The 27,974-nt window shown below is 59.6% G+C and overlaps 1 protein-coding gene and 1 long non-coding RNA gene across 7 annotated transcripts; one reads left to right on the plus strand and one right to left on the minus strand.

Annotated features, from left to right (window-relative positions):
* LOC118500513 lies at positions 1–1,182 on the minus strand. Its single transcript, XR_004903064.1, has 2 exons — positions 1,092–1,182; positions 1–749 (listed from the first exon to the last, which is right to left on the minus strand). It is a non-coding gene; the product is annotated as an uncharacterized LOC118500513 (long non-coding RNA).
* Positions 1,015–26,758, plus strand: MFN2 (mitofusin 2). 6 transcript variants are annotated; one of them, XM_028512481.2, is made up of 20 exons: positions 1,208–1,346; positions 2,729–2,867; positions 3,248–3,333; positions 8,170–8,348; positions 11,273–11,408; positions 13,056–13,218; positions 13,888–14,012; positions 14,651–14,759; positions 14,858–14,965; positions 15,992–16,145; positions 16,382–16,449; positions 16,578–16,699; positions 18,053–18,179; positions 18,579–18,683; positions 18,945–19,047; positions 19,461–19,681; positions 20,320–20,475; positions 21,854–22,050; positions 23,316–23,450; positions 24,738–26,451. In XM_028512481.2, exons 4-20 carry the CDS (start codon positions 8,174–8,176, stop codon positions 24,805–24,807), a joined length of 2,274 nt encoding a protein of 757 aa, XP_028368282.1. In that variant the 5' UTR covers positions 1,208–1,346; positions 2,729–2,867; positions 3,248–3,333; positions 8,170–8,173; the 3' UTR covers positions 24,808–26,451. The 6 variants fall into 6 exon arrangements, with proteins under 6 accessions (XP_028368281.1, XP_028368282.1, XP_028368283.1 ...); XM_028512482.2 differs by lacking the exon at positions 1,208–1,346 and adding an exon at positions 1,628–1,771 and having other exon boundaries at positions 24,738–26,455; XM_028512480.2 differs by lacking the exon at positions 3,248–3,333 and having other exon boundaries at positions 1,015–1,346; positions 24,738–26,758.
* The last annotated feature ends 1,216 nt before the right edge of the window (positions 26,759–27,974 follow it).

Consider the following 27,974-nt stretch of genomic DNA (forward strand, 5'->3'; position numbering starts at 1 on the left):
TAAAGAGAAACAGGTGAACTTAATTTTAGTTATATTTTTTATTTAACTCAATTTATCCAAAATATGATCACTTTGTCTATGCGAGAAATGTTCAAACTTGTAGAGACTTTTTTTGTATGTGAGCCAAACTGGTGACACATGCCAGAGAGGAAGGCCTCAAATGGTCTGGACACTAACAATTTGGCATCTTTCAGGCATTAGAAATTAAGGAAGGAATATGAGGAAGGTTACGTGAAGGTGGGAGGAGACAGTTTGGGAACGGGGTTACAGAATAGTTGAGATTACGTGCTGTCTTGAGGGGTCAGAAAGGAGCCATTTCAAAGGTGTGTTCACAACAGGCACAGCTTGCTTAAGGCAAAGATAAGCCTCTCAGTAAAGCAGCTGTAGGCCTGAGCTGTGACTACCCACCGGGACTGGCCCAGTTAGGAATTTACGCTCAGATCACCTGGTGAGGTTACTTCCCATAGAACCCCCCTTTTAGGTTTACAATTTTAACACACAATCAATTAAAAAATATATATATAATGAGATCGCTTACACACTTTTGGGGTACCAAGTCTTACAGCACATCTCCGTTCACACCAGGGGCTCCAAGGCCACACGTGGCCAGTGGCTGCCATACCAGGGAACTTGCTCTGACTGAGGCCATCAGGAGACCTGTTTACTGCTGAGTCCTAGTGCCTGGCACACAATGAGGCCCAGTGATCTGCTGTCTGTGAGCTGGGGTGATCTCTCTGAGCCTCCTAGACCTGTTGTGAAGGTTAAATAAAATGAGGTATGTTAAGTACCAGCTCGGTAACTGCTGTTACTGTTCTTACTTCTCAAAGTCAATTGAAGGGCAGCAGGCTCCAAAGTGTTTCCTGCCTTCCTCTTGCGAGCGCTTCTCTAAAATCTCAAAACGAAAGCTTAGATCCCAGACCTAGCAGAGGCCTTGGGCTCATGCTCTGGGCCACCAAGAAATAGCGGGAACCTCTAGTCCACGCCCTTGTTTTCTTTGTCCTTTTGACAGTTGGGGGCCCCGCCCACCCCAGCCCAGCCCGGCTCCCGGCGGAACTACAGCTCCCATGAGGCAGCAGGAGTCCGGCGATTACGTCATCGGCTTGGGACGCGGGGCCGGTGAAGGAGCGCGCGGAGACGCCTCTCCAGGCGCGAGCGGGCGGACCTCAGACTCATAAAAAGCGGTAGGATCCAACCAGCTGAGCCCGGAGTCCCACGACTCACCGGGGCCACAACAGCAAACCTGCAGCGGCTGGTGACGCGCGCGTCCTTCCTTCTTCCGCCTCTCCTTTGACGCTCGCGGATGACGTTGTCGGCATGATGGCGGCCGCGAGGCCGGGAAGGTGAAGGTGAGAGGGCGAACGCCCGGGTGGTGGGTACGGACCCGGCCCAGCCCGGCGAGTCCCGGGCACCCCGACCCGATCCGGTGGGATGCTGGGATCCCTGAGGTTACAGATTCAGGCACGGGGGCGGGCATCTCCACGCTCTGGCCTCGCCGCCCGGCCCTCCTTGGCCCTGAGAGGAGGGGGCGAGAATCAAGGCGGGGTCCTCTGAGGCTCCTCGTCGCCCCGGCCTACCCAGGCTTCACCGCCACATGTCAACCCCTGCCTTTCCCCCGTTTCTTACCCAGCCCTTATGTTAGCCGGCATTTACTCCGCATAGGATGAGGGCCGGCGTTCATCACCGTAGCGCCCTGCGTCCACCTCTCCTACTGGGGGCATTGATTACACTCTGGTATAGGTGTCTGTGTACTTGTTCGACTTCAAACAGGACGGTAAGCCCCTTGAGGGCATAGTCTGTTTTGTTTTTTTTTTAACCTATCCCTAACTGTAGACCTAGCACTCACAAAGAAGACACACAGAGAATTCCGAATAATTAGCTGTTTGGATGCATGAAAACAAAACTGCCCACTCCCCTCTCATGTCATCCTTCATTGCCCTATTTCTTTTCATTTCTCTTGCCTTCTCCCTTTCCCTCTTCCCAGAAAGGGCTCGGATTATTGTCCCTCTCACGTGGTTGAAACAAGTGAGCTTTGGAGTCCAAGGGAGGTGGTATCTCCGTTCTCAGCTCATGAATGCCAGGCTTCTCTTTGCACCACAGAATTGAGAATTAAGACATTTTTTAAAAGATTTTATTTATTTATTTTCAGAGAGGGAAGGGAGAGAGAAAGAAATATCAATGTGCAGTTGCTGGGGGCCGTGGCCTGCAACCCAGGCATGTGCCCTGACTGGGAATCGAACCTGCGATGCTTTGGTTCGCAGCCCGCACTCAATCCACTGAGCTATGCCAGCCAGGGCTAGAATTAAGACATTTTATATCTGGCGCACGTAGGTTTCCACTAAGTTCCTCTTCTCATCCCTACCCTTCTCTCTGGAGTTCTCAGTTCCACAGCCCTCAGGCCCAGTCCTTGTGCCAGGCTGTACTCCCTCCTCACCTCTCACCCCTCTGGATCGGCCTCTGCCAGCGCTCCTGCTCCTGGCCAGCCCATGGCTGCCCGGCCCAGGACTGAGTATGTGTGTGTGCACACCAGGATTGGCCGCATACCTGCAGGTTGGGTTTTTCCCACGGGGCACTTCACAGACCGTACAGTCGCGCCTCCCTGAGTCAGCCTCCCTCAGGGATGAGTTTGTTTAGCGTTGTACCTGATTAGACGTGTTCTGCACACCTGGCCTTGTTTTGTTTTGTTTTGTTTTCTGCTGTCTGTTGACTTGTCCCTTTTTTCTTCCCAAAGTTGGAACTGGTGGAGTTAACATAATCAGTAGCCAACCTCAACCTGAGCCAGGACAGAGGAGAACGGAAATACTTCTCGTCTTTTTGGCCCAGCCATGTCCACGGTGCCCACCTGGTGAAGGCCTCTCACCATCCAGAAAGTAAGTGGTGGCTGTGACGTCGGGAACTCCGGACCCGGGTCGAGTGGAAAGGGGGACATGCTCTGTTAGTGGTCCAGTAGCGAGCCTCTTGGGTGGGTCACCTTTGCGCGGAGCCGGAGTTTTCCAGCCTGTATGGAAAACCTGTCTCCTTTCTGCTTCCGCGGGAGGGGTGCACTGGCTGCCGAGAGAGCCTGGTTGAAGGTGGAAAGGAGCTGGGATCTCAGGGCGCTCCGAAGAGTTAGTCTTCCTCGCGTGTTCTCTGTTGTGCTGGCTCCGCCCTCCCCCGCCTCGCCCGGCAGAGATTGGCTCCTTATCACGGCTCCTCTTGGAGTCAGCTCTGCCTCCTCCACCCTGTACACTCATTTGTTTCAACTTCTCAGCTTCTCCTCTGCTCCAGTTGTGCCAGCAGACGATCCGGTGGATCCGTTTTATTTTCCCTGCTAGGAGTTGCTGTACATAAATCTGGGTAAGCAGGTGGTGTGGACCCAGGGACTGCGCTTGGGGTCCAGACACACCGTGCAGTGAGTTTTGCTGCTGCTCTCCCTACACCCGAGGCACCTAATACCTCTCTACTAATAGCTGAGGTTGAGGCAAAGCTTTTTGATTATCTTGGAGTGCTGGTAATTTCAGTTTAGATTTGGGTTTGGCTCTGGTCTGAAGTTAACAGCAATAACAACCTGTAGTAGTGCTGTGCCCCCGGCAGTTCTTCGGGTGGGAGTGGGAGGCTGCCAGGATGCATGAGCCGAAGTGTGACTTTCAGATTTTGAAACCTGTTACATAGAAGAAGGTTTCTTCAGATACATTTTTGAAAGGCTACTTTAAGTATGTAGTTAAAGTAGTGTCTTTGCAACAGACCTTGCTTCCCAGAGCCTTTCCTCTGCTCACAGCCTCCAGTGGAAGGGGTCTGAAGCGTACATATAGTGTTATACAGACTGATTCTACTCGGAACATTGGGCGCACTAGGGTGCTGTGGACCACACTTTGGGAAAGGCTGCTGTGAACTGTCAGAAACCATGGCTTTAAGAGTACTTTGTGGCAGTTACAACATCTTGAAGCACAGTGTATAGCTGGTGTTGGAGCTGGACTCGGGCCCAGCTTTGCCCGGGGGGCCGGCCCCACGTGCCACGGTGAGCCCTGCGGTAAAGTAGGGACTATCAGGGCTTTCCAGAGGAGGAACAGGAACCCGGCCACCTCCCACCACTCTGGAAGGCTAGGAAGCCAGCAGGCGAAGCCTCAAGATAGTAGGGTTTCTTGGCTTGTGTGCTTATATTTTGCAACTTTGGTCCGTCATACCACCTATGCATGTCTGGGTTTCTCTTTGGAAGGATTAAATTCTGGAATCTGAAACTGTTTGTTCAAGTCTTGACTCACTGAGCTCCAAATACTAAGAAACAGATACTTAGTTAAAAGCTGCATTTTAAGAAAAAAGTCGATTTGTGTATTCCAGGGATGGGAGGGGAAGAAGGTACTCCTCACAGTTCAAACCGTGTTTCTCACAGTAGTGGGGGAGGGAAGCAGAAAGGGAAGCAGGTCAGTGCTCTGTGTCAGAGACGGGCTTTCCAGAAGCTCATGCATTAGACAGGGAGACGGAGTGCAGTCAAGAACCAAAACGTCTGGTAAGGTTGCAGGTCCTCCATGGAGACATCAGGGAAGGCTTCATGGAGGGGGTGATACTGGAGTTGGGTCTAGAAGAACAGTAGCAGTCAAATGGGTGAAAAGGGAAAGAGAGGAGTCCAGGCGGAAAGCAGCATGTGCAACACAAACATGGAACCTCGGATGGGAGTTAACAACCAGACCCCTCTCTCCCCTCCCGAGTTTGGAGGGGTGAGAAGTTCCATGTGAGCAGTTTGGGGCGGGGCATGGGGCTGCACGTTGGCCATGGCAAGAGCAGGTCAGCTCCTGGACAAGCTGGAGTCCCAGTGGACCCTGTAACATCGAGCCACTGAACTCTCACTGGTGCACATGCCTTTGAATCTTGCACTCACTGAACACTAACACTTGTGGTTTCGTATCCTTCGGGCTTCCAAACAGTGACCAGAACCTGAGAGCACTTGCTTCCGCAAGCCCTGCTGGCCTCAGGGGACCTGCTGCCTGTGAGCAAGTCACTTCTGGGGCTGAGCGCTGCTGGGCCTCGCCCCTGAGCAGACCTGTTTCCTCCGTGCTCTCGGCGGCAGGTGGGGGAGCTGTGGGTGTGTCCTGGGGCTGCACCTGCCCTCCCCGAAGGCTGGGCGCTGTCATCTGGCCAGCGAGTTTGTTGTTGCTTTACATAACACGCAGAGCTGCCTTTGAGCTGGTGCTGTGTCATCACCGGCCTTCCCAGTCCGTGCATCACGCCGCTGTGCACAGGAAGAGTCCACGGCTCTGAGGTTCAGTACTTGCTCAAGTTCATGTCGCCCAGAGAAAGACCAGGCACGACTTGCACCCAGCTGCGTGTCGTTCCAGAGCCTGTCACCTGCACTGCTGCCTCACGCCCCGTCTCAGATCCCTTTCCCTCCGGAGGCCTTCCTGTTTCACACGCGTGCGTGCCCGTCTCTCTGACAGTCTGCAGTGCTGGGCCCCAGTGCGCCTGGTTTCAGCGCGCTGTCCGTTTCAGCTTCGGAGGGGCCGGGGGCACCGCTTCCTAGTGTCCCTTCCCAGGGCTCTGCTGCCTCTCTCTTTGAAGCCCTTGACCCGTGGCCTCCGCGCTCAGAGAGTCTCCCCACAGTCGGAGGGAGGGAGGAATGGACGTGTAGTCGCTTCTCCTGTCTCCCCAGCAATCGTTAATGGCGCAGAGTAATCCGTAGCTCTAGGCAAAACACATGGGTTCCCATATCCCTGTGGGTCTGTCTGTCTTTCTGCCCACTCTTTGGGATGGGTGGTTCCTGAGGGCCAGCTTTCAGGTACTACGCTTAATCTGCTTTTTCCAGGTGTTTCTGCGTCTCAGGAGCTTACTCAGCACCCTTTGGCACCCTTTGCAAGTTTCTCAAATATGCTCACTCTTGAGCAACGCCTTCTTGTTTTCTTTCCCAGAGAGAGGGAGAGAGGGCAGACTGCTTGGTCGGGGTGGGGGCAGAGGGAGGGCAGGGCTGATAGCGCTGGGATTAGGGCTGCTGGAGAGGGCGTGGTTGGCAGGAATGTGCCGGGCGTTCAGGAGGGTGCAGCCCGGCGCACCCACACAGCTGCGCACTCCGCGCCTCATCCTCGAAGGGGCCTTGCTCCTTTGACTTCCTGGGATCTGAGGGCTCTGCTGGGGAAGCAGCTCTCTTTGCTGTGGGGTCTCTCAGGAGCGGTCTGCTTTTGGGACCAGAGGTTCTCAGCCACGTCGGGTGCCACTTCTCCGATCTGTCTGCACTTTTGACTTTAGCCAAAGATCCCTAGGTCTTTGGAGTCAGGTCTTGCAGGCCCTGGCACGTTATCGCTCTCTGAACACAGTGGGCCCTGGAGATGTGTGTGTGATTGCGTGAGAGCAGTGGCGCCGCCTGCCCCGGAACAGGCTGCGGGGGTGAACGAAGGGGGCCAGGGCTTACCCCAGGCGGTGGCGTCCGCATCGGAGCACCCAGACCTGCAGGAGTGGGTGCGGGAGGAGTGAGAGCCAGAGCAGGGGCTGCCGCCCGGAAGCACAACCGAGAGCACGCCGTGGGCGGCAGCGGCGGTCCTGCGGTTCTCTCCGCGCGCTGGGCATGAAAACGGGGCGTGAGGACCACTGCGTGAAATCCGTCGGTGGCGGACTAGTAGTTGGGGGTGGGGAGAGCAAAACTGGGGAGTCTCTGATTGGATAAAAAGTGAAATGGAGAGACGCATCCCTCTTTTACCTTGGCGGGACAGAACAGTTGACATGTAACGTCAACAGTGACTGGAGGTGGCGTTCGGACACCCAGATGTGTGCTCCCCCCGCCGGGGGAGGATTGCCAAGGTGAGCTGCCCGGGATGCCGAGGCAGACTGCCCGCCACGGCCTGCCCAGTAGGGGTTTGTCAGCAGACCGTCCTGTGGGGTTACTTCCTTTTTTGTATATATTTTTTGACCACATTAGATTTATTTATAACTTAAAAATGGCAATAGCCAACAAAAGGGGGATGCTGATGTAATTTATAGTGGAGCCATGACAATTTTAATATTTGCAAACATACAGGACAAATGTGTTTTTTTTAATATTTTATTTATTTATTTTTAGAGAGGGGGAGAGAGAGAGAGAGAGAGAAAGAGAAACATCAATGTGCGGTTGCTGGGGGTTATGGCCTGCAACCCAGGCATGTGCCCTGACTGGGAATCGAACCTGGGACACTTTGGTTCCCAGCCCGCGCTCCATCCACTGAGCTACGCCAGCCAGGGCTAGGACAAATGTGTTTTTTTTTTTAAATATTTTTTAAAGATTTTATTTATTTATTTTTAGAGAGAGGGGAAGAGAGGGAAGGAAACATCAATGTGTGGTTGCTTCTCACCCCCCCGTGGGGATCTGGCCTGCAACCCGGGCATGTGCCCTGACCAGGAATTGAACCGGCGACCGTTTGGTTTGCAGGCCAGTGCTCAATCCACTGAGCCACACCAGCCAGCTGGAAAAACGTACTTAAAATGGTGTGTAAAAATCATGCGGTTACTTTTGGCCATGGAGCTTGTCAGAGTTACCGTGTAGCCAGTCCTGTTTGTTCACAGTAGTGTTGTGGGTTCGTTTGTCTTCAGTCTGCACACTTTCTCTGTGCACACAGCGACACGGAGAGAGAGACCAGTGAACGTCTGTGAGTAAATCACAGACCTCTCCCTCGAGGGTCACCCTTCCTTGTGCCCCCCAACCCCCAAACCAAAATCTGCGAGCACTCAGGGCTGGCCGGGCCTGGGCGGCAGAGGGCAGGCGTGGCGGGAGTCACTGACGTCGAGCGTCACGTTGCTTCCACTGCTGTCAGTAGTTGCGCCCTCTCGGGTCACAGGAAACGCGTGGGGTTTCTGTCCCGCTTCACTGCCTCAGACGCAGACGAGGGCTCCTCTGTGTGTGTCGCCCCCCGCGTCCTCCCCGTCTCCCCGAGGTGAGGAAGGCAGGGCCCGCCGTTGTTTAGCAGGCGGGGAGCCGCCAGCACGAGGCCTGACCTCGGGCCCGGCTCCGGGGTCTGGGTGCCCACGCTGTGGGCCTAGTGTCCCGAGAGGCCCCTTCCTGCTCTTGGGATGTGGCTCTTATTTCAGCAGCCCTGATCTGGTCCTGGAGGGCCCCGCGTGCTCAGTGGACCCCAGGGCTGGTCCCAGTACCCCCTCCTGCACCCTGCCATACCCCTAGCGGGACGGCCCGAGCTGGGTGTTCACTCACAGGTCCGCTCACGTCGTCTTCTCTTGCAGCGCGATGTCCCTGTTCTTCTCTCGATGCAACTCCATTGTCGCAGTCAAGAAGGATAAGAGACACATGGCTGAAGTGAATGCTTCTCCCCTCAAGCACTTTGTCACTGCCAAGAAGAAGATCAATGGCATTTTTGAGCAGCTGGGGGCCTACATCCAGGAGAGCGCCACCTTCCTCGAAGGTGAGACGGGCAGCCCGCTGAGCCGGGCCCATGCCCGGCCGCACAGTCACTTAGGTGGCGGGACTTGGGGGGGAGGCAGGAACAGCCCTGCTCTCCCGGGGCTCACACCTAGATGGGTTGTCACCGTCCACGGTGCTCTGCTTGGGAGCTCGTGGAGTCGGACTCCAGGGAGGTTGGCCAGGGAAACGAGGGGTTCGTTTAAGGTTCCGTGTGCACCGTTTCATTTCATCACGAGTGGGGGGACCTCATCCCCATCTCAAACACAAGCACGTGGAGATTTGAGAGTTGTGCGACACTTTGCAAGTGACGCGGGGCTTACCCACGTGCCTCGGACTCCAAAGCCCAGGCTCTTCCCAGGGGTTGTTTACTTCTGGCTGGGGAGCACTCCGGTATTTTTAGGCAGCAGGACTATGAATAGGAAACTTGCATCACTGGCACCTTTCTCACTAGTTACTAATCTGAGCCCAGCCCGCAGGCCCTGCTCCGTCGGCAGACAGGGGCAGACTCCCTCTCTAGGGGGCGCCCTGGCTCCAGGTCCCGGGGCGGTCGGTGAAGACCCAGTAGCTGAGTCGTGTCTGCCGTGGGGCTCCTCACCTACGAGGAGACCGGGGGTTCTCAGGTCCTAGTCTGCAGAGCCCTAGAAGTTCCGTGGAAATGCCCCCGGGACACCCTCCCCTCTCTCTTCCACCAGAGTGGCTTGGCGCCCGGGCGGTGTACGGGCCAGGCTGCTCCTGGGGACGAGGAGGTGTGTCCAGTACTGTGGTCTGAGTGTCTGTGTTCCCCCAGACCTAAGGCCCGTGTGGTGGTGTTAGGGGGTGGGGCCTTTGGGACATGATTAGGCCATGGAGGTGGAGCCCGCACGAGTGGGATTTGTGCCCTTACAAAAGAGACCCCACGGAGCGCCCCAACCTCCCGCACCAGGTGAGGACACTGCGAGGAGTCTGTGGGCTGGAAGATGGCCCTCCCCCAGCCAGGCTGCCACCCTGGCCTGAGCCTTCAGTCACGAGAGCTGAGCAGCCCGTTTCTGTCGCCTGTAAGCCACCCGGTCTGGTGCCGTGTCATAGCTGCCCGACAGGCCGAGACCAAGAGTGGACCGTCTGTGCCCTGCCCTTAGCGTGGCTCTTGATGCAAGAGAGAGCGTCTCCTAAATGTTTATTAAGTTTAAAAATCTGAATTTTAAAGTTGTGAGGTGGGTCATCGAATTTATTCCAGTTCCTTACCTGCCTGTTTAGTGGTGGCCTTTGGCATGCCTGGCAGTGGGCACGTGGGGATGGGGCCGACCAGGCCACTGCCCTCCCAGGGCCCAGGTGAACCCTCTGAGTCACCTACCCAGGTGGTGCTGCAGACAGACGTGTGCCTGCTGCAGGTTTTACAGAGTGGCGCCAGCTGCAGGGGAGACTCGCTGGGCGGTGTCTGAGATGCCACTTGTGCTCCGAATACTGTGGGAGCGTCCTCAGCGCTGGGGCCTGTCAGCCCAGTGCTTGTCGAGTGCCTCAGCCTGTTTGGGCTGCTGTGATAGAACACCGTAGACTGGGTGGCTTGTGAACACCAGGCGTTCTGGAGGCTGGGAAGGCCGAGGCCAAGGCATCAGCAGCCTGGTGTCTGGTGAGGACCAGCTCCCTAGACTCTTGTCTTTTCTCTCTAACTGTGCGTGTAACCACCTGCAGAAGGAGCTGGCCAGCTCTCTGGGGTCTCCCTCACAAGGCCACTAGTTCCAGTCGTGAGGCCTTCGCTGGCATGACCTCCCGAGGGCCCCACCTCCGTAGGCCGCCGTCCCATGCACGCCACCTGGGGGGACACAAGTACGTAGTCCCCTGCAGCGGGGGTGTGCCGGGGGCCGAACCCCCGTCTCCTCTCCCGCCTGCTGGGGCGTCTTCCCGGAGCAGGTACTAGGTGGGTGGGGCGGGGTCTTGCTCAGTTGCTCCCACCTGTCATAATTTGTTACTCATCCGCCACTGGGAAATATTCGCAGGTGATCATTCGCTCAGCAGGCACTGCACGCCTGCTGGCGCTGGGCGCTGCGAGCAGGCTGTCTGGCCCTCACGTGGCAGACGGTGCAGGCGGGTGAGCTAGACGATTATACTTTGGGGAGGTGAGTGCCACGATGGGAGAAGTGCAGAGAGCTGTGGGAGCCCAGACCAGGGGACCCGACTCAGGTCGTGGGGGCAGGGCGGGCTTCCTGGCGGCTGTGCAGTCCAGGCTAGACCCAAGGCTAAGTGGGGGTGAGCCAGAGGGGCTCCAAGGCAATGCGTTCATTCTTCAGCGTGGGGGTCAGGGGTCGGGGCAGCACCGAGCAGAGCCCAGAGTAACTCGGCAGCACGGTGAGTGTGGAGACGGGGCGAGGTGGGACGGGAGGCAGCGGGACGGCAGGAGACCGGTGGGAGCGGGAGGCAGGGCCCCACCAGGAAGGGCCCGGGGAAGGCGCACAGGGCGGCGAAGAGCCAGGAGCCCGGAGCCCAGGGCCTGGCCCCTTTCCCGGCTCTGCCGTTCGCTAACTCTGAGACTGGCAGAGGGTGCCGTGTTTGAAAAGTGATCAGAACAGGGCCTGGAATGGAGAACTTTGTAAGTGTTTGTTAAGTAAATAAACATACAAATGGTGGCAGTTAATACTCGAGTATTCATCATGCACCGGCCACTATTTTTAGCACTTTCTGCATTTTCATTTATTTATCCTTGCGGTTGTCCCATGAGGTAGGTACTGCTGTCTCCGTTCTAAGGGTGAGGAAACCAAGACCCGGAAGGGCTCGTTTGCCTGAGGTCACAGAGCTCATCCTGGCCCTGGAGCGGGGCCCTGTAGCAGAGGACCTGCACCTTCAACCCACAACAGCAGGGAGCCGCGGCAGGGGCTCTGTCCCTTCCAGACCTGTGACAGTGAGCTCCTGCCTGACACCGGGCGCTGACCCACTTTCCATCTCCACCTCCAGACACCCACAGGAATGCAGAGCTGGACCCTGTTACGACAGAAGAACAGGTTCTGGATGTGAAAGGCTACTTGTCCAAAGTGAGGGGCATCAGCGAGGTGCTGGCCCGGCGGCACATGAAAGTGGCTTTTTTTGGCCGGTGAGTCCTTGGAGCCCTCACGCCTTCCTTCTTCTCAGCTGGGGGGGCCGGGGCCGGGAGGGAGACACTTTGGCAGGACCACAGTTACACCCCAAGGTGCTTTTCTTATTTTTTAAGTTTTACTTATAGCAAAATACACAACATAAAATTTACCATTATAGTTATTATTTTTTCTTTAATGATTTTATTTATTTTTTAGAGAGAGGGGAAGGAGGGAGAAAGAGGGAGAGAAACATTGATGTGTGAGAGACAAGTCAATCAGTTGCCTCTCGCACGCCCCCTACTGGTCGACTCAGCCCACAGCCCAGGCATGTGCCCTGACTGGGAATCAAACTGACCACCTTTGGGTTCACAGGCTGGTGCTCAGTCCACTGAGCCACGCCAGCCAGGGCCCATCATAATTATTTGTAAGTGTGCAGTGCAGTGGTGTGGAATACATGTACACTGTTGTGCAACCATCACACCGTCCATTTCTAGCGCTTCTTCGTCTTGCAAAACTAAAACTGTGACCATTGAACAGTAATCCCTGTCCCCTTCCCCCAGCCCTGGTAACCGCCGCTCTGCTTCTGTCTCTGTGAACGTCTGTCTAGGAACCTCATGTAAGGGGGGACACACAGTTCTTGTCTTGTGTGACTGGCTTCCTTCACTTAGCGTGACGTCCTCAAGGTCCATCCATGTCGTAGCGTGCATGAGGACCCCCTCTCTTGTTAAGGATGAATAATAATCAGCGAGTGTGTGTGTGCACCACATCTTACCTACCCCTTCGTCCGCGGCAGACGCATGGGCTGCTTCGCTCTCTGGCTGCCGTGAGCGGCGCGGCTCTGAGTGCAGGCGCACGGGCACCTGCTGAGCCCCGCCCTCCGTCCCCTTGGGGGGGTGCTCAGCCGTGGAATTCCTGGGTCACACGGCGGTTCTGTCTTCAACTTTCTGAGGAACCTGTGTCCCGTCTCCCACAGCGACCGCACCGTTTTACGTTCCCACGGGCAGCGCGCGGCGCTCGGTCTCCCCACGTCCCCCAGCACTGGTCTCCTCTCCCTCCGGCAGCAGATGGCAGCCGTCGGGGCCGAGGCTGAGCAGAGCTGCTCTCGGGCACCGGCATCCGGAAATGGGCGTGGCAGCCAAGAGCGCTGCCACCTCCTCCCCGTTGCCAGCAGTTAGCAGCTGGGACGGATGCGGTGGGGCTTCACGTAGGAGGGGGAGCCCGTGGCAGCGCATGGGAGAAGGGCAGCAAACAGGCCTGTGGAAAACCGGGGACATTGGGTCATTCAGCCGAGGTCGCTTAGACTGGGGAAGTCAGTGGTTTCAAACGGAAGGAGCGGGTCTCCTTCGGGCGGTCTCCACGGTGATGCTGAGGGGCTCACGGTCGGTGGCAGGTCTCTCTAGGTACAAGCTAGGTGTTGTCATGCTGGCACCGCGAGGTGTGAGTCCTGTGCGCGGTGGTCTGCAGTGATGGACCAGGGCGCGGCACGGCACAGCCCAGGGGGGCCTGTCCGACCACATTCACAAACCCAGCGCGCCCCTGCCCGTCTGGGCACCGGCATCGCTGCAGAGAACAGGACTCTGGACCCCCAGGCTGGCGACTTCCTTGTGAAAGCCCAGACGCCGGTGCTGCCGGCTTCGCTGACCGCCAGGCTCTCCGTCCCGCAGGACAAGCAACGGGAAGAGCACCGTGATCAACGCCATGCTCTGGGACAAAGTTCTGCCCTCCGGGATCGGCCACACCACCAACTGCTTCCTGCGGGTGGAGGGCACGGATGGCCACGAGGCCTTCCTCCTCACCGAGGGCTCCGAGGAAAAGAGGAGCATCAAGGTGAGGGGCCGTGCAGGGACTGGGGTGGAGACCCACCTTTCAGCCAGGGCACCCTGGTGGGTGAGTGTGGGCCTAACCCAGGCAGCTCTATGGTACCTCCAAGGATAGGGCAGTGCCCCAGTGGTGGACCGTGGGGAGCCCTGTGCCCTGGCTGTGGAGGAGGCAGGGGGGCGGTGAGGGGTAGGTCAGAAACTGGAGCACCAGGAACCGGAAGTCCTTGCTTGGTTCCTGCAGATCGCCCAGCAGGCCATCTGGCTTTCTCTTGCCATGAAGGGAGCATGTGCCTTGTTCTTCTTGGGGACGTTGCCAGAGAGTGCTTCCTGCCTTGGCTCTGTGCTTCTGACACACCAGCTGGGCCTGGTGCATTTTACTTCCTCTCAGAGCCAGTTGTATCTTTGTTTGGGGCCAGGTGCTCATTTTGGTTCATAAAGAATTGATGCAGAACACCATCAGCTTTAGGACAGTATCTAAGAAGAAGCTTAATAAAGGAGTGAAGGGTAGTTGGTTCTGACTGGTGACTCCCAGCCCTTGACTTGTAATGTGTGAAATGAAAGGAAAGGGGTGGCAGGGTGGATGGATGTCTTGGGCCACTGCGTGGTGCCGGGCAGCACGGGGAATCTGGCTGGTGGCTGGTCCCTGGCCCTGAACCTCTTTCCCTGCGCCCACCAGACCGTGAACCAGCTGGCGCACGCCCTGCACCAGGACGAGCAGCTGCACGCCGGCAGCCTGGTGAGTGTGATGTGGCCCAACTCCAAGTGCCCTCTGCTGAAGGACGACCTTGTGCTGATGGACAGGTGAGAGGGGAGGGGCCTCCCTGGGACGTCGGGAGGACCGGGTGTCTTCTTTCTTGGTCATTCGAGGCAGCGTCCCCCGGGCCTTGTCGTTGCTCCGAGTACGTGCCACTGCCTTTTGCACTGGCCCCACCAGATCCTCCTGCCTCGTGGGGTCTCTCCAGCATCTAGTGACTGTCCCCACTGGCATCAGGGCCTGACGATGTCCCGGTGGTGGTCTGTAAAGCGGGATAGGAGGGCGGCCAAGCCCCAACCCAGTGTAATGGGGTGGGGGGGCGGTAGGGTCCGTGCTGCACTTCATTTCCGCCGAAGGAGCGGTTTGCTTGGCTCCCGCTTTGTGGGTGGGCTGCACCGCACCAAGGAACCCGGCACTGTAGTGCTCGTGGGGCTCACTCACCCACCGTGATTGTTCGTCTCCAAGTGAAATCGTAAATGATTGTGTTTTCGTAAAACGATAGATGCGCGTGGCAGAATGTTGCAAATGAAAAGTGAAACCCCTGCACCGAGGGTCGGCAGGCCCCAGCGCTGTCCCCTCTGCGGCCATCTCCTTCCTTTGCTCGGCTGCCTCGGGTCTGTCAAAGCGGGAAGAACAGGGCGTATGGTCCGTGAGCCTGATGTTGGTTTACCTCTGTCACCTCTAGCCCTGGCATCGATGTCACCACAGAACTGGACAGCTGGATTGACAAGTTCTGCCTGGACGCTGATGTGTTTGTGCTGGTGGCCAACTCGGAGTCCACCCTCATGCAGACGGTAACCCCTCCTCCACCTTCCCCACGCTCCCAGGGCCTGGGCTGGCTTGGCGCCCCTCCCCGCTGAGGTCCGCCCCTGCCCCCCCCCCCCCCATCCAGGAAAAGCAGTTCTTCCACAAGGTGAGCGAGCGCCTGTCCCGCCCCAACATCTTCATCCTGAACAACCGCTGGGACGCGTCCGCCTCGGAGCCCGAGTACATGGAGGAGGTTGGTGCCTCTTTATTCAGCAGTTGGGGGGCTGCCACCCCCTGTGTGGACCCAGCGCCCCCTTGTGCATCTGAAAATATCCCCACCGTATTAGCAGCGCCCTTATTTGGGGCCAGTGCTCACTTTGGTTCATAAAGAGTTAATCGTCATAGAACGGGCTCAGCTTTAGGGAGACATCCAGGAGGGAAGCTAGGAAGAAGAGCAGAGAATAATAGGTTCGTGTGTGGAATGAGACAAAAAGGAGTCGCAGACTGGTGACAAGGGATGACAGAGTGTGTAGTCAGCAGGCGGGCATGGGCAGTGTGACTTTGATGAACTCCTTAACCCTTCGGTAAATTCCTTACCTGCAAGATGGATGTCATAGAGTACCAGCGAGGATGAAATCTCGTAACATCGAGAAGAGCGCCTGGCCTGTGGCAGGTGCCCGCAAGTGGCTGTCACCGCCTGGGAGTTCTAGGAGTCCAGGGGCATCAGAGCTGGACGGGGTTGTGTGGCAGTCCCTGCGGCTTTCCTAAACAAGGCCCAGAGGACTTGGCTCGTCACGGCGGAGCCCGGTTTAGGTTTCTCAACTCCCGGTCCTTCCTGCTGGGGCACGGAAGGGAGACAGTGTGTAGCCCCCCACAAGAGGCGGTTTGGGGCGTGTTGTAGCGTTTCTGCTTCCGTATACATAAAACACCTTTGGCAGGCCATACCCGAAGAGTGCCGGAATGGTGGGAGGCGGTTCACTGTGTATACTTTTGAATACTGAACTGTACACATGCATTGCCTTTTCTGTTTAACCCTCACCCAAGGACGTGCTTATTGAGAAAAGGAGACAAACCAATAGGTTGCCTCTCATTCGTACCCTGACCAGGAATCAAACCCGGGACCTTTTGGTTTACAGGACAGTGATCCAGCCAACTGAGCCGCGCTGGCCAGGGCATGTTACCTCTTTCACAGAGAAGCAGCAGCCGGGGGCCGTGGGCTCCCACCCTGAGGGGCCCGTCTGCCCACCTGCTCACACGCACGCGTCTGCTTGGGCTCCAGGTGCGGCGGCAGCACATGGAGCGCTGCACCAGCTTCCTGGTGGATGAGCTGGGCGTGGTGGATCGCGGCCAGGCTGGAGACCGCATCTTCTTCGTGTCTGCCAAGGAGGCGCTCAACGCCAGGATCCAGAAGGCCCAGGGCATGCCCGAAGGAGGTGACGATGGGGCAGACTTCCTCCTTTTCCCCGATGTTTGAGATGTTTGGTCTCGTGCTGAGGCAGCTGGTAGAAGATGGTTCTGAGACGGGGGGTGGTGGGAAGAGCCTTGAGTGAGAAGCTCTTTGCTCCCCAGCCTCTGTTTAGCCAAGTTCCCCGCGGGCTTGGCTCTGTGGATTTTTACCATTCTCATCTGCTGCCCTTAGTTCCAGATTAATGTTGTGCAATTCTCCTAGGGGGCGCTCTTGCGGAAGGCTTCCAAGTGAGGATGCTTGAGTTTCAGAATTTTGAGAGGAGGTTTGAGGTGAGTCCTCTGATTCTGGTCTCCTGTGCTTTTGGGCTTCCCCAGCTGTCACCAGCCATGTCGCTGGCTTGAGAACCAGAGCCTGGCCCGTGGCTGGTGGCCCCCCTCAGCGCCCCTTGTCTGTTCAGGAATGCATCTCCCAGTCTGCAGTGAAGACCAAGTTTGAGCAGCACACGGTGCGGGCCAAGCAGATCGCAGAGGCAGTTCGCCTCATCATGGACTCCCTGCACGTCGCGGCCCAGGAGCAGCGGTGAGAACCGGGCCCTTGGCCGGGCCAGGGGCGGGGGGTGGCGCCGGGAAGTGATCATCTCACCCTCTGCCGGGGGCCACCGGCCCAGGGGTGGAGCCTCCCCCCATCCCCCAAGAGCAAGCCTCTGGGCTCCCATGCCGGTGCCCTTCCCCAGCCGCCAGGCCACACTGGAATCACATGTAGAATCACATGGAGCAGCCTGGTGAGGGGGCTGCTGGTGTCTGTCCCTCTGGGGTGCAGCCCCACCCCCTGCGATGCCCACCCCCCGCCCCCCCAGCGCACGCTGGAGGCCGAACCCAGGCTGCACTGAGCACCACAGCTGTTCTCGGAGCCTGAAGCAGACAGAACCCATTTTTTAAAAGAGCTTTTTATTTTTTTTTTTAGATTAAAATGTAGGAAAGTACAGAGAATAAGATAAAAACACCTTGCTTCCACCACACAGAGTTCACAGTGTTTGCTCTGTGCTATTTTTAAGTTAAAATAAAACAGAAAAAGTATTAAGTACCTTTGATTCTTCAGCCCCCTGACCCAGGGTCACTCTGCTCACTCTTCAGAGGCAGCCGTGACCGTGAGTTTGTGCTGTCGTCCATTTAAAAAGTACTTTTTGCGTAAACCCTGAAGAGTATGCAGTACCGCCCTGCACGTGCTCTGACTGTACAGACGTGGCATTCCGTGTGTGCTGCGGCCCTTCACTCTTACACGTGTGTGTGCGTGTGCGTGCGTGTCCTGACACTCGCCACTGTGGAGCCCTCCCCCGTGAGCTGTGAATGCCTCGTTTTCCCGTTGGCCGATGGGAGGTTCATTTCTCTGCTACTGCAAAGCCCACTGTGGGGGTCACCAGTTAGTCCACCTGTCCCCTTCACACATGCGTACGCACCTTTCTGGGACGATTCCTGGAGGAGAAACTGTTCCCTTTGGGGTACATGTGTTTTTAGTTTCACCCAGTTTTGCTTTGTTTCTTCCTGAAACACCTAAACCCAGCAGTCCGTGCTGGAACTCCATTCCCCCGACCCTCAAAGGACTTCAGACTGCGTGGGTTTTTCAGGCCTCTAGGGCTGAGCAGTTTTTCCCGTGTTAATTGTCAGAACTCGTCCTAACCCCCGTGAGGGCGCCTCCCCCACTGGCACCACCACGTCTTCCAAGTAGAGGACCGTGAGTGAGTGAGTGGCCGCGCTGTCTCTCTCTCACGCCCGGGAAGGGAGCGAGCACCCACCTGGGTGTGCGGGTGAGACTGCCAGGGCCCGCTGCGGCTGGACCACCGCCGCGGCCCACGCAGGCTTTCTGGAGCCCCTCTTGTTCCTCCACCTGGTCGAGTGGGGGTCTGGGTCTTGTAACCGGCATGCTTGCTCTCAGGGTTTACTGCCTGGACATGCGTGAGGAGCGGCAGGAGCGGCTGAGGTTCATTGACAAACAGTTGGAGCTCCTGGCGCAAGACTACAAACTGCGCATTAAGCAGATCACAGAGGAAGTCGAACGGCAGGTGAGAGACGAGGAGGAGGCACGTGGGGAGACTAGGGCAGGTCAGGGGCGAGTCCAGGGTGCCGGAGAGGAGGAGAGGCGAGCTCCTCCTCGTAGGGGCCGCTCGGCCTCCCAGAAGGAACCCACGGCCCTGACTCAGGCGTGCAGAGCCCTCCCTGGGTTCACCGTTCCAGGGTGTGGCCCTGGGCAGGTCCCCTCCTGGACCCCTTCTCCCATCTTAGATGAGTGTTCGGTCAGCCAGCCTCACTCTCTTCCGCCTCAAAAGCTGTCACTGCACCGCCGAGCTCAGGAAACCGCCGGCTCGGGGGCAGGGCGCAGGGCACCTCCGTCGGAGAGGCGTGGGCGGTGCCGCAGGGTTGAGCCGCGTTCTTCCTCGGGACCGCTGCGCTTCCTTCCGCAGGTGTCCACGGCCATGGCCGAGGAGATCCGGCGCCTGTCGGTGCTGGTGGACGAGTACCAGATGGATTTCCACCCTTCTCCTGTCGTCCTCAAGGTTTACAAGAATGTGAGTCATTAGGCTGCAGCGCTCGGGTTGACTGTCCCCGTTCCTTCTGGCTGCCGGGGGGAATCTGCAGACAGGCGGTCCAGCCTCTGCGAGTCTGTGTCAGGGCCCCTCAGCTGGGAGAGGAGACCCAGGCCTCACTCGGCTCTCGGAGGTGGCCCGGCGGGCGCGGGCCGGCCAGCCTCGGACCCCCCATCCCTCGGCCCCCCAGAAGGAAGTCCTGGCCGGGGGTGCAGCTCCCCTCAATCTCTCTTCCGGTTGCAGGAGCTGCACCGCCACATAGAGGAAGGGCTGGGCCGGAACATGTCCGACCGCTGCTCCACGGCCATCACCAGCTCCCTGCAGACCATGCAGCAGGAGATGATAGGTCAGTGCACGGGGCGCTCGGGGCTGCACGCGGCTGCCGGAGCTCGCCCGCGGAGGCCAGGCTGCAGAAGCAGTGACCTTTGCTTATCTGTCACCTTTTGTCATGAGTCAGCTCAGTACCTTCAGGTTCTGGGGGATGTCGTCAGCTCACTCCACATGCAGACCTCAGAGCCGGCTTGTGTTACCACACGGGGCTGTCACCCTGAGAGTGTGGCCTGCTCCTCGGTCCACACGAGGCACAAACGTTAGCAGGGGTAGAGCCCAGGTCTGTGCCCGTGGGGGAGCTGGCCCACCGGCCCCGAGTGCAGCCTGGTTTCCGGGCAGAGCCCTCAGCCGGCCCGGCTCCCGCCCTGAGCTCGGCCCCGCCGTGGCGCACGGGGAGCTGAGGTGCCTCCCCCGTTCCCTCCCCGACAGACGGCCTGAAACCCCTCCTTCCTGCGTCGGCGCGCAGTCAGATCGACCTGCTGGTCCCGCGGCAGTGCTTCTCCCTCAGCTACGACCTGAACTGCGACAAGCTGTGTGCCGACTTCCAGGAGGACATCGAGTTCCACTTCTCCCTCGGCTGGACCATGCTGGTGAACAGGTTCCTGGGCCCCAAGAGCAGCCGCCGGGCCTTGATGGGCTACAACGACCAGGCAAGCACAGACCCTGCCCGTGGCGGTGCGGGAGGTCGGTCTGCGTGTCCAGACAGGCGGAGCATTCCGGGAAGGGTTCCAGCGGCCAGCAGCCCCGGCACACGCGCCGCCGCCCTGCACCACGGCCCAGGTCTCCCCAAAAGCAAGCTAGTCTTCCCCTGACCACCAGCGTTTGTGAAGTTGTGCGTGCTAGCCGTGGTCTTCTGTAATGCACGTTAAAGCAACTATTAGTGCTATTAAGTTGTGTTAATTACTTTCAAGTACCCGTTATAACATGTAACTTAAATCCAGATGACGTGAAGTCTCTCCTTGTGACACTTTACCACCCAGGTGTTACACCAGCCCCCCCCACCCCCCCAGCCCCCTCAGTCACCACACAGACTGCTGTTCGTGTGCGTCCTCGCTGGGGGGCGCTGGAGTGGTGCAGGGTGGCCACCACGCTCGCCTTTGGGCTGGCAGGTCTCTTACGAGGCTTAGATCCTCTTTGCAACTCGCAAAGCCCATTGTCCCCCGTTAGGCCTTTGGAACTTGAAAAGCCGCCTCTGTTCCTGCTTCGGGACCCCCGACCTCGAGGGTCATGGAGGGTTCCGTTGAACGAGCCCCGTTCTTCTCACCCCTCCCCCGGTTTCTCTCTTCAGGTCCAGCGCCCCGTCCCCCTGACGCCAGCCAACCCCAGCATGCCCCCCCTGCCGCAGGGCTCGCTCACCCAGGAGGAGCTCATGGTTTCCATGGTCACCGGCCTGGCCTCCCTGACGTCCCGGACCTCCATGGGCATCCTGGTTGTTGGAGGAGTGGTCAGTGACAAGCCCCGCTCGGGCGGGGGTGGGGGGGGTAGGGCACGGCGCCGGTGGCCCCTGGGCTGGCACAGCGTCTTCACCGCCACCAGCCCCTGCCCTCCTCACCGGTCTGCAGGGAGCTGCGCGGCCTCGGTCCTTTGACATGTGTGTGTGCCGGCTGCCTTGTCTCGCTCGGCCGGCATTTAGGGGCGCCACTCCCACTGGGCAGATGAGGAAAGCCTGTGGTTAGCTTGCCAAAGACACCTGGCAGGGGTCTGGACTCTGGCCCCGCCTGACTCGCAGGCAGCGTTCTTCCCTCTGTGGGGCTGCACCGCGGGGTGGGCAGGGAGGGACCCGCGAAGTGGACAGGCCTGGGTTCTGGAGAGGGGGTTGCGACTGGGAGCCCCTCACTTGTAGGCAGGGAGTCAGGAGCAGGCTTGAAAGGGTTTAAGACGAGGCCAGGCCCGGCGCCGAACCCTGTCTCTCCATCTCCTGGGCTTCCGGCCCTTTCCTCTGCGCCCTAAGGCCTGAAATTGAGGCCGCCCTCTCCATCACTGGGGTATTTTGTACTTCCGGGTCCGAGAGACACCACGGCCGGGGTGACTAACTTACGCCATGAATTTTCTTGATGAGGTGGGCAAGTTCTCCCCGTCCTGGGCACCTGATTTATAGAGGTGGCGGCAGGATGCAGCTAGCGAAATGGCGTTCTCAGCGGGTGAGACTAGGGTGAGAGGGCAAGGCCCGTCCCTCCCGGTCTGCAGAGGCGCGTGCTCTGCTGCTTTCCCGGGGGTGGCCTGGCCGAGGGTCTCCCGCTGAGGCACTGGCGCCTGCTGGTTATGGACCCCTGTACACACTCTCGTGTTGCCCAGGCGGCCCTGGGAGTGGGGCGGAGGCCGTTGTGCTGGTTCTGCGAGGAAGCGGGCGCACAGAGGCTTGCCTAGGGCCGCGCAGCCAGGGCGGCGGGCAGCACTGGAGCCCTGATTCCTGGCGCCAGGTCCAGCGCTCGTCGAATGTGGCCTCCCGGCCGTGCAGCAGGGTTCCCCACTCCCGACCCGGAGAGAAGCCCCCCGCGGAGGAGTGCGGTGTGGGGCGCGGCGTGTCAGTATCCGCAGCGCACTGGTGCCTGGGAGTTCTGTGTGCTGGGTCTGTGCTTCCAGCCCTAGCTGCACCCCCTGCTGGTCGAGGGTCACGGATCACGTGTGCACACCTGCATTTCCCTCCCTTTAACCCTAGAGCTGGTCCCTGCCCTGTGGGCCTTGGCGGGGGTGGAGGAGACAGTGAAAGGCATTCTGGGTCGCAGCACCAAGGGCTGGTGGGGCAGCCCAGGCAGGGACAGGCTGAGCGGACGGGCGGTGGGGCGGCAGAGGCCGGGACGGCTGACCGCTGTGCTCCGCAGGTGTGGAAGGCGGTGGGCTGGCGGCTCATCGCCCTGTCCTTCGGGCTCTACGGCCTACTCTACGTCTACGAGCGTCTGACCTGGACCACGAAGGCCAAGGAGAGGGCCTTCAAGCGCCAGTTTGTGGAGTATGCCGGCGAGAAGCTGCAGCTCATCATCAGCTACACCGGCTCCAACTGCAGCCACCAAGTCCAGCAGTGAGTCCCGGCAGCCCCGGGCCCGGCGCCCGCCTCCCTGGCGCAGGACTTCCCCCTCCCGGGTTCCCCTCCGAGGCCGGCCTGGGAACCGCCGGGCCCCGACGTCCCCTGATGCCGACCTTCAGCTGTGCAGGGCGCACTTGGGGCCAGGGATGGGGGGAGGCCTCTCTTCAGGGACACGCCTGCCCGGGGCTGGGACCGAGTAGGGCTCTGGTTCCCCAAGGAAGGGGGACGTGGGAAGATGAGAGACGTTACCTGCAGGATGTTTTTAAAGGTCTCGAGGGGCCTGCCTTGTGGTGCAGCCTTAAATTCTGAGGCACAGCCCCTTCTCCGTGGTGCATCTCCAGTCCAGGGAGTGGGCCGCCCAATCTGGGTGGTGGGTGGATGCTGACCGTGACGTGGCCGGCTCTTTGCCTCGCATTTCCTCCTCCAGCCCTTGAGAGGCAGACGGACGGCTTTAAAGATTGTGTTTACTTATTCATGAGATTTTGTTTTTAGAAGGTAAGGGAGGGAGAAAGGGAGAGAAACAGTGCGTGGTTGCCTCTCCTGTGCCCCCCACTGGGAACCTGGCCTGCAACCCAGGCGTGTGCCTTGACTGGGAATTGAACCCTTTGCTTGGCAGGGTGGTGCTCAGTTCACTGAGCCACACCAGCCAGGGCAGATTTTATTTATATTTAGAGAGAGGGGGAGGGAGGGAGAAAGAGAGGGAGAGAAACATCTATTGGCTGTCTCTTGCGTGCCCCCAACTGGGGGCCTGGCCCGCAACCCAGGCACGTGCCCTGAACAGGAATCTAGCTGGCAGCCTTTCCGTTTGTGGGATGACGCCCAGCCCGTGAGCCACACCAATCAGGGCTGGAGGTAGACGTTTTTCTTGGCATTTGGTTCTTCAAAGTGGAGAGAGAGCAGCTTGAAGTGTGGTCGGTTGTCGCCTATCATTGGGCCCATGAGCAGCAGCACCAAGAGCTGATTCCTAGGGTCTTGAGCACAAGCCGGGGTTTAGTGCCTGGTGCTCCTGGTCTGCATGCTGTGTGTGTGTGTGTGTGTGTGTGCGTGCACGCGTGTGCGTGAGCAGGTTGGGTTATGCACAGTCTCAGCACGGGGTAGGGAGGGTCCTGCCTAGCCAGGACTGGGGCGGGGCAGGGCAGAGCCACCAGCAGGTGACAGGTGGGCTTGCTGCTGCCCTGCCCCGGGTGGGTCGGAGTTAGCCACCAACGGCGTCTTGCGAGATGGCCGCTGTGCCAGGCTGACCCTGCCCCTGCCCTCAGGGAGCTGTCGGGGACGTTTGCGCATCTGTGCCAGCAAGTTGACGTCACCCGGGAGAACCTGGAGCAGGAGATCGCCGCTATGAACCAGAAGATCGAGGTTCTCGACTCTCTGCAGAGCAAAGCGAAACTGCTCAGGTGAGCCCGGCCCGGGCGGCAGGTGGCAGCGGGCTCCAGTGTGCGGCGCGGGTGCCGTGGTGGCCCCGGTGCCCGTCTGTGTCTGTGATGCAGACATACGCCTCTGCCGGGGACTCAGCTCGCTCCTGGTGAGACGTTTGCCGAGCGCCTGCGGGGTGGCCGGTGCGGTGCCAGCACCGGGGGCTCAGCGAGACGCAGTCACTGCGCCCCCCGGCTCTTGGCCTCACGGCAGCGGCAGTGACAGCAGGGGAAGCCAGCCGTGTGGGACTGGGAGGGCGCGGCTCACTGGCACCCTCTCAACGCAGCGTCTCGGGCGCCTGGCAGGGGCTGCCCTGCTCACCCTCCAGCATCCCCGTGGGGCGGCACTGTCGCCTCCACTTTAGAGAGAGGAACTCGGGCCGCAGAGGTTAGGTGGCTTGTCGGGAACCTCCCGGGAAATGGTGAAGCTGGAGGAGGGGAGTGCAGTGTGCTGGGCTCCGGTGCCCTCTGACACTGTCTGCTGGGCACCCCGGGCCAGACCCACACACCCTTCACTCCCTCCGCGAGCCCCGGAGAGGGGCTCACTGGCATTTTCGCCCACAGGAAGCTGGTTAGGTGGCAGGCACCCGGCGGGACGTGGGTCGGGGCCCAGATCTGTGCGGGGTCTCTGTCGGAACCGTGTTTGCGGGAGAGCGTTTTGATCTGAGGAGTCAGGGCCTGGGCTTTGGTTCGGGCAAATCTCTGAGCTGTCCTGTGTCTCGTCGCTCTCACCTGTAAGATGGCGTGAGCTTTCGTGACACAGCTGCAGCGCCGAACTCACGTCACAGTGCTCTGCAGAGGTCCCGGGCCCCGCCGAGATAACATCAGCTCACGGGGACCCCGGGCTTCCTGCCCCCGCTCGTCACGGCAGCACTCGGGGGCCGCGTCATGGGGCCCCGCTCCAGCCCCGGGGACGTGGACTTCCCCTTCCCCGCCCGTGCCCTCCCCACCCACCCCCCGGGGACTCTCGGGGTGCGTGTGGGGAGTGTGTGCTGCCTGCCAGCCACGGGGACGGGGCGAGCCTGAAACCGGATGGGCAGGGAGACGAGTGCCCGCCGGTTCGTGGACTTGCCCGTGGGCCCAGGGCGGGGCCGCCATGGTCTGCGGGTCAGGCCTGCAGGAAGCGCTGTCACCTCCCTGGGCCTCACTTTCCTCGTGTGTAAGCAGGGGGTTTTGGGAGGGGGTTTTGCCAAGAACGGGGGGTGGCATGTAACGCTAGTAGCACCTATCATCAGCTGTTACCACTGCAAAATCGCCATTTCCCCGCAGGAATAAAGGCGGTTGGATGGACAGTGAACTCAACATGTTCGTGCACCAGTACCTGCAGCCCGGCAGATAGTGGGCGGCCCGGAGCCGGAGCCACGTGGGGCCGCCACCCAAGCCACGCCCTGCTCCTGGCTGGCCCCCCGTGAAGATGAAAGCACCAGTGTTTCACACCACTCTGGCCCTTACACACTAGTTCCTCCCCCGCCTTCGCCTGCCGCTGCAGGAAGATTTCCCGGCTCACACCCTCAAGGAGACTTGCTGGACACCGTGGCCAGCGTGGTGCCGAGGAGTCGAGTCTCGTCACCTCTGCCCTGTCGGGGCCACTCGACTGAGTATCGCTGGAGCGCTTGATCGGGTCCCGGGGTCTCCCAGCACCGCAGAACGCCTGCCCGGGCCTGTCGGGGCGTCAGGCACACACCCCTGCTCCAGCCCACACTAATGCTGACGCATGCGTACCTGTGCCCCTCGAGCGCCGCACCCCTGCCGGAAGGGGCCACCTCAGGGGTGGCCGGGTTTGCTTCCCAGAGCGCACGGGCCGGGCTCCGGCCCAGAAGGCCCTGGGGCTCCTGTCAGTTCCGTCCTCTAGCTTCCATGCTTTGTCCCAAGTGCCGAGCCTCTCAGACTGGCCGCGGTGGCCGGGCTCAGCACAGACGCCCTGGGTTACAGGCGAGGCGGGCCCTGTGCCGCGGGCGGGGTGGGGGGCGCGGGGGCTGCAGAGGTGACCAGTGTGGTGAGAATAGCGTAGTGGAGCGTGCGTGCGTGTGTGTGTGTGTGTGTGTGTGTGTGGAGGCGTGTGCTCTCCCGACACCTGTGCGGTCGGAGGGGTGGCTGTTAACCATGACGAGGAGGGGCGGGACCGGCCTGCCTGCTCTTCGTCGTGTCCCTCCTCCCGCACAGTCTGGCTCTGTTAGCGAAAGGAGGTTTGGTGCTGACCGTCAGAGGACGTAGCAGAAGGAGAGAGGGTGGAAGGAAGGGGACGTTGGCGGCAGGTTGAGAGGAGCGGGCCCCCTTTTGGGACGGCCGGAGAAGGTGGCGTCAGTGCAGAGTAGGGGCTCGTGGGGGCTGAGAGCCCACCCCACCAGCCTGGTTGCATCCCTGTTATGCCCCCACCCCCAGCTTGGTCCAAGCTGCCCTTGGCCACCTGTCCCCTGGACTCACTCTCCTGTGCCGTTCGCACTGCGTTTGGCCCAGACACCGAGTGGGCACCCCGGGGCCCGGCCTCCCGCCCTCCCCGATCCCCAGGGCCCCCGACCGACACGCACGTGGCCTGTTAACTGAGAAATGTTTCCACCGTTGGGTCTGGGTCTAGGGGTTGTTACTGGTTGAGGTAGGGGCAGGTTCCTGTCTCCAGTGGGTCAGCGCTCTGGGCAAGCAGCCTTGGGGGACAGCTGTTGCAGCACACGCCAGAGAACGCGCTAGGAACAGGCAGCCTCACCCAGCAAGCAGCGGGGCTTAGGCAGAGAGCTGGGCTTCGTCCTGTTCCCTGGAGTCCGCCTGCTCTCTGGCGTCGGGATGCGAGTGGGCAGCCTCTCCTGGCCGCGCAGGGGTGTCCTCCCCAGGCCCTGCCGGCCCTGCAAGCCCTCGGCCCGCCCCGTTGTGAGGAACTAAGGGACAGGCGTCGCCGAGTCGAGTGCTTGCGGGCCTGGGTGGCGGTCGCCTCGCAGCGCGTCAGGAGCAGTTGCTGTCTCGCAATTCCAATGAATTTTGTGCTTTTTGGGAAAGAATTCTTTAGTGTAACTAAACGTGAAGTGTTTTGAATGTAGCCCCTGGGCAGCGAGCGGAACGGCGAACTCACGCAATGAACGAGGTGGAACGCGCACCACCACCGAGGGGGGGGCTCTAAAACTTAAAGTGGGGCGCACAGGCACTCTGACCCGATGCTGCTGGCCCTGTCCTGTGTGTGCGTGTGTTCGCACGCACGCGGGGGGGGCGAGACACGCATCTGAGGTGATGTGCTGGCCTGAATTACTTCCGTGTCGTTGCTGATCTTATCAGAAACTGAAATAAAGCCGGTTGGGAGCCCTCCGTGGGGTCGTCTCAGGTCGCTGCTCTGCGGACTCCCTGTGGCGTTGTCGCCAGCCCGCAGGTCCGTGGTCTAAGGTGATGTCAGCTTCACCGAGGGGAAGTTCCCTCCGCGATTCGCCCTCGGACTCCTCACTCTTAGAAGAAATCTGATACTCTCAGAAGAACCAGAGGCGTAACTGATCTTTGAGGGGCAGGAAACCTAGAGTGATTTCCTCCCAGATCTCACTGCATCTCGAACCCATTCATTTCTCACTGACAAAGGCGTGACTCACACGGGTCCACCCTGGCTTGCCTTCTGAGAACTCGGTTGTGACCTTTTCTCTCTCTCTCTCTGTTTGAAGGGCCCTCGGGTCCCCAGCCCTGCGTCCCGAGCCCTGGGCAGTGGCACTGCCCACAGCCCCCACCACTGGTCCCTTTCAGAGGCCCCCGCGTCCTGGTGGGTGGCAGCAGCCTCACCTCCCAGGCCCCCAGGCCACAAACGTGGCGTCACCCTGGACTCCACTGTCACATGCTGCATTGAAACAAGACAAGTTTTGTGTTGATTTGAGAAAGAGAAATATCGCTTTTGGTCGTTCTCCTCTATTCGCTCACTGGCTGACCTTTGAGTGTGCCCTGACCGCGGTCAGGCTTGCGCCCTTGGCGAGTCGGGATGGTGCTCTCCCCAGCAGAGCTCCCTGGCCGGGGTGCAGGGGCTGCACCCAGCCTGCAGTTTCTATATTCCGAGTGCTTCTAGACCCCGACCAGTGTTCCCCCTGCACTAGCCCCCGAAACCACCAGTCAGGTTACTGCCACCTAACTCAGCCCCTCCTCCCACCCCGGCCCTCCTGTGTGTGTGTGTCCGGGCAGCAGCCAGAGGGACCTTCACGTGGATTTTAAACAGAACTCGGGTCACGTTGCTTCTATGCTCAGCACACTGTTCCAGCTCCCCATCCCACCCAGAATGAGGCCCAAGTCCTCGAGGGGGCCTTTCAGGGTCCACACTCCCTCCGGCCGCCCTTCTCTCTTTCCCGCTGCCCCCGCTTCAGCCGCTCCAGCTCCTTGCTGTGGCTTGAAACCGCTCAGCACACTTCTCGGTAAGGGCCTTTGCCCTGCCCGACCCTCCGCCCGGTCTTCCAGACCGCGTCACAGCTAACTTAACTCCATGACCTCCCCAGCTGCGGAAATGCCTCCTCATTCTCGGGGCCCGCCCAGACCACCTTACTCAAAATCCCTCCT

Source organism: Phyllostomus discolor, chromosome 5 (assembly GCF_004126475.2).
Source record: "Phyllostomus discolor isolate MPI-MPIP mPhyDis1 chromosome 5, mPhyDis1.pri.v3, whole genome shotgun sequence".
NCBI lineage: Eukaryota > Metazoa > Chordata > Mammalia > Chiroptera > Phyllostomidae > Phyllostomus > Phyllostomus discolor.

Coding starts and splice junctions, on each gene's coding strand:
- MFN2 (XM_028512480.2), top strand. CDS start 8,174: ATGTCCCTGTTCTTCTCTCGATGCAACTCCATTGTCGCAGTCAAGAAG. Junction 16,700..18,052: donor GTCGCGGCCCAGGAGCAGCG/GTGAGAACCGGG, acceptor GCTTGCTCTCAG/GGTTTACTGCCTGGACATGC. Junction 19,048..19,460: donor CATGCAGCAGGAGATGATAG/GTCAGTGCACGG, acceptor CCTCCCCGACAG/ACGGCCTGAAACCCCTCCTT.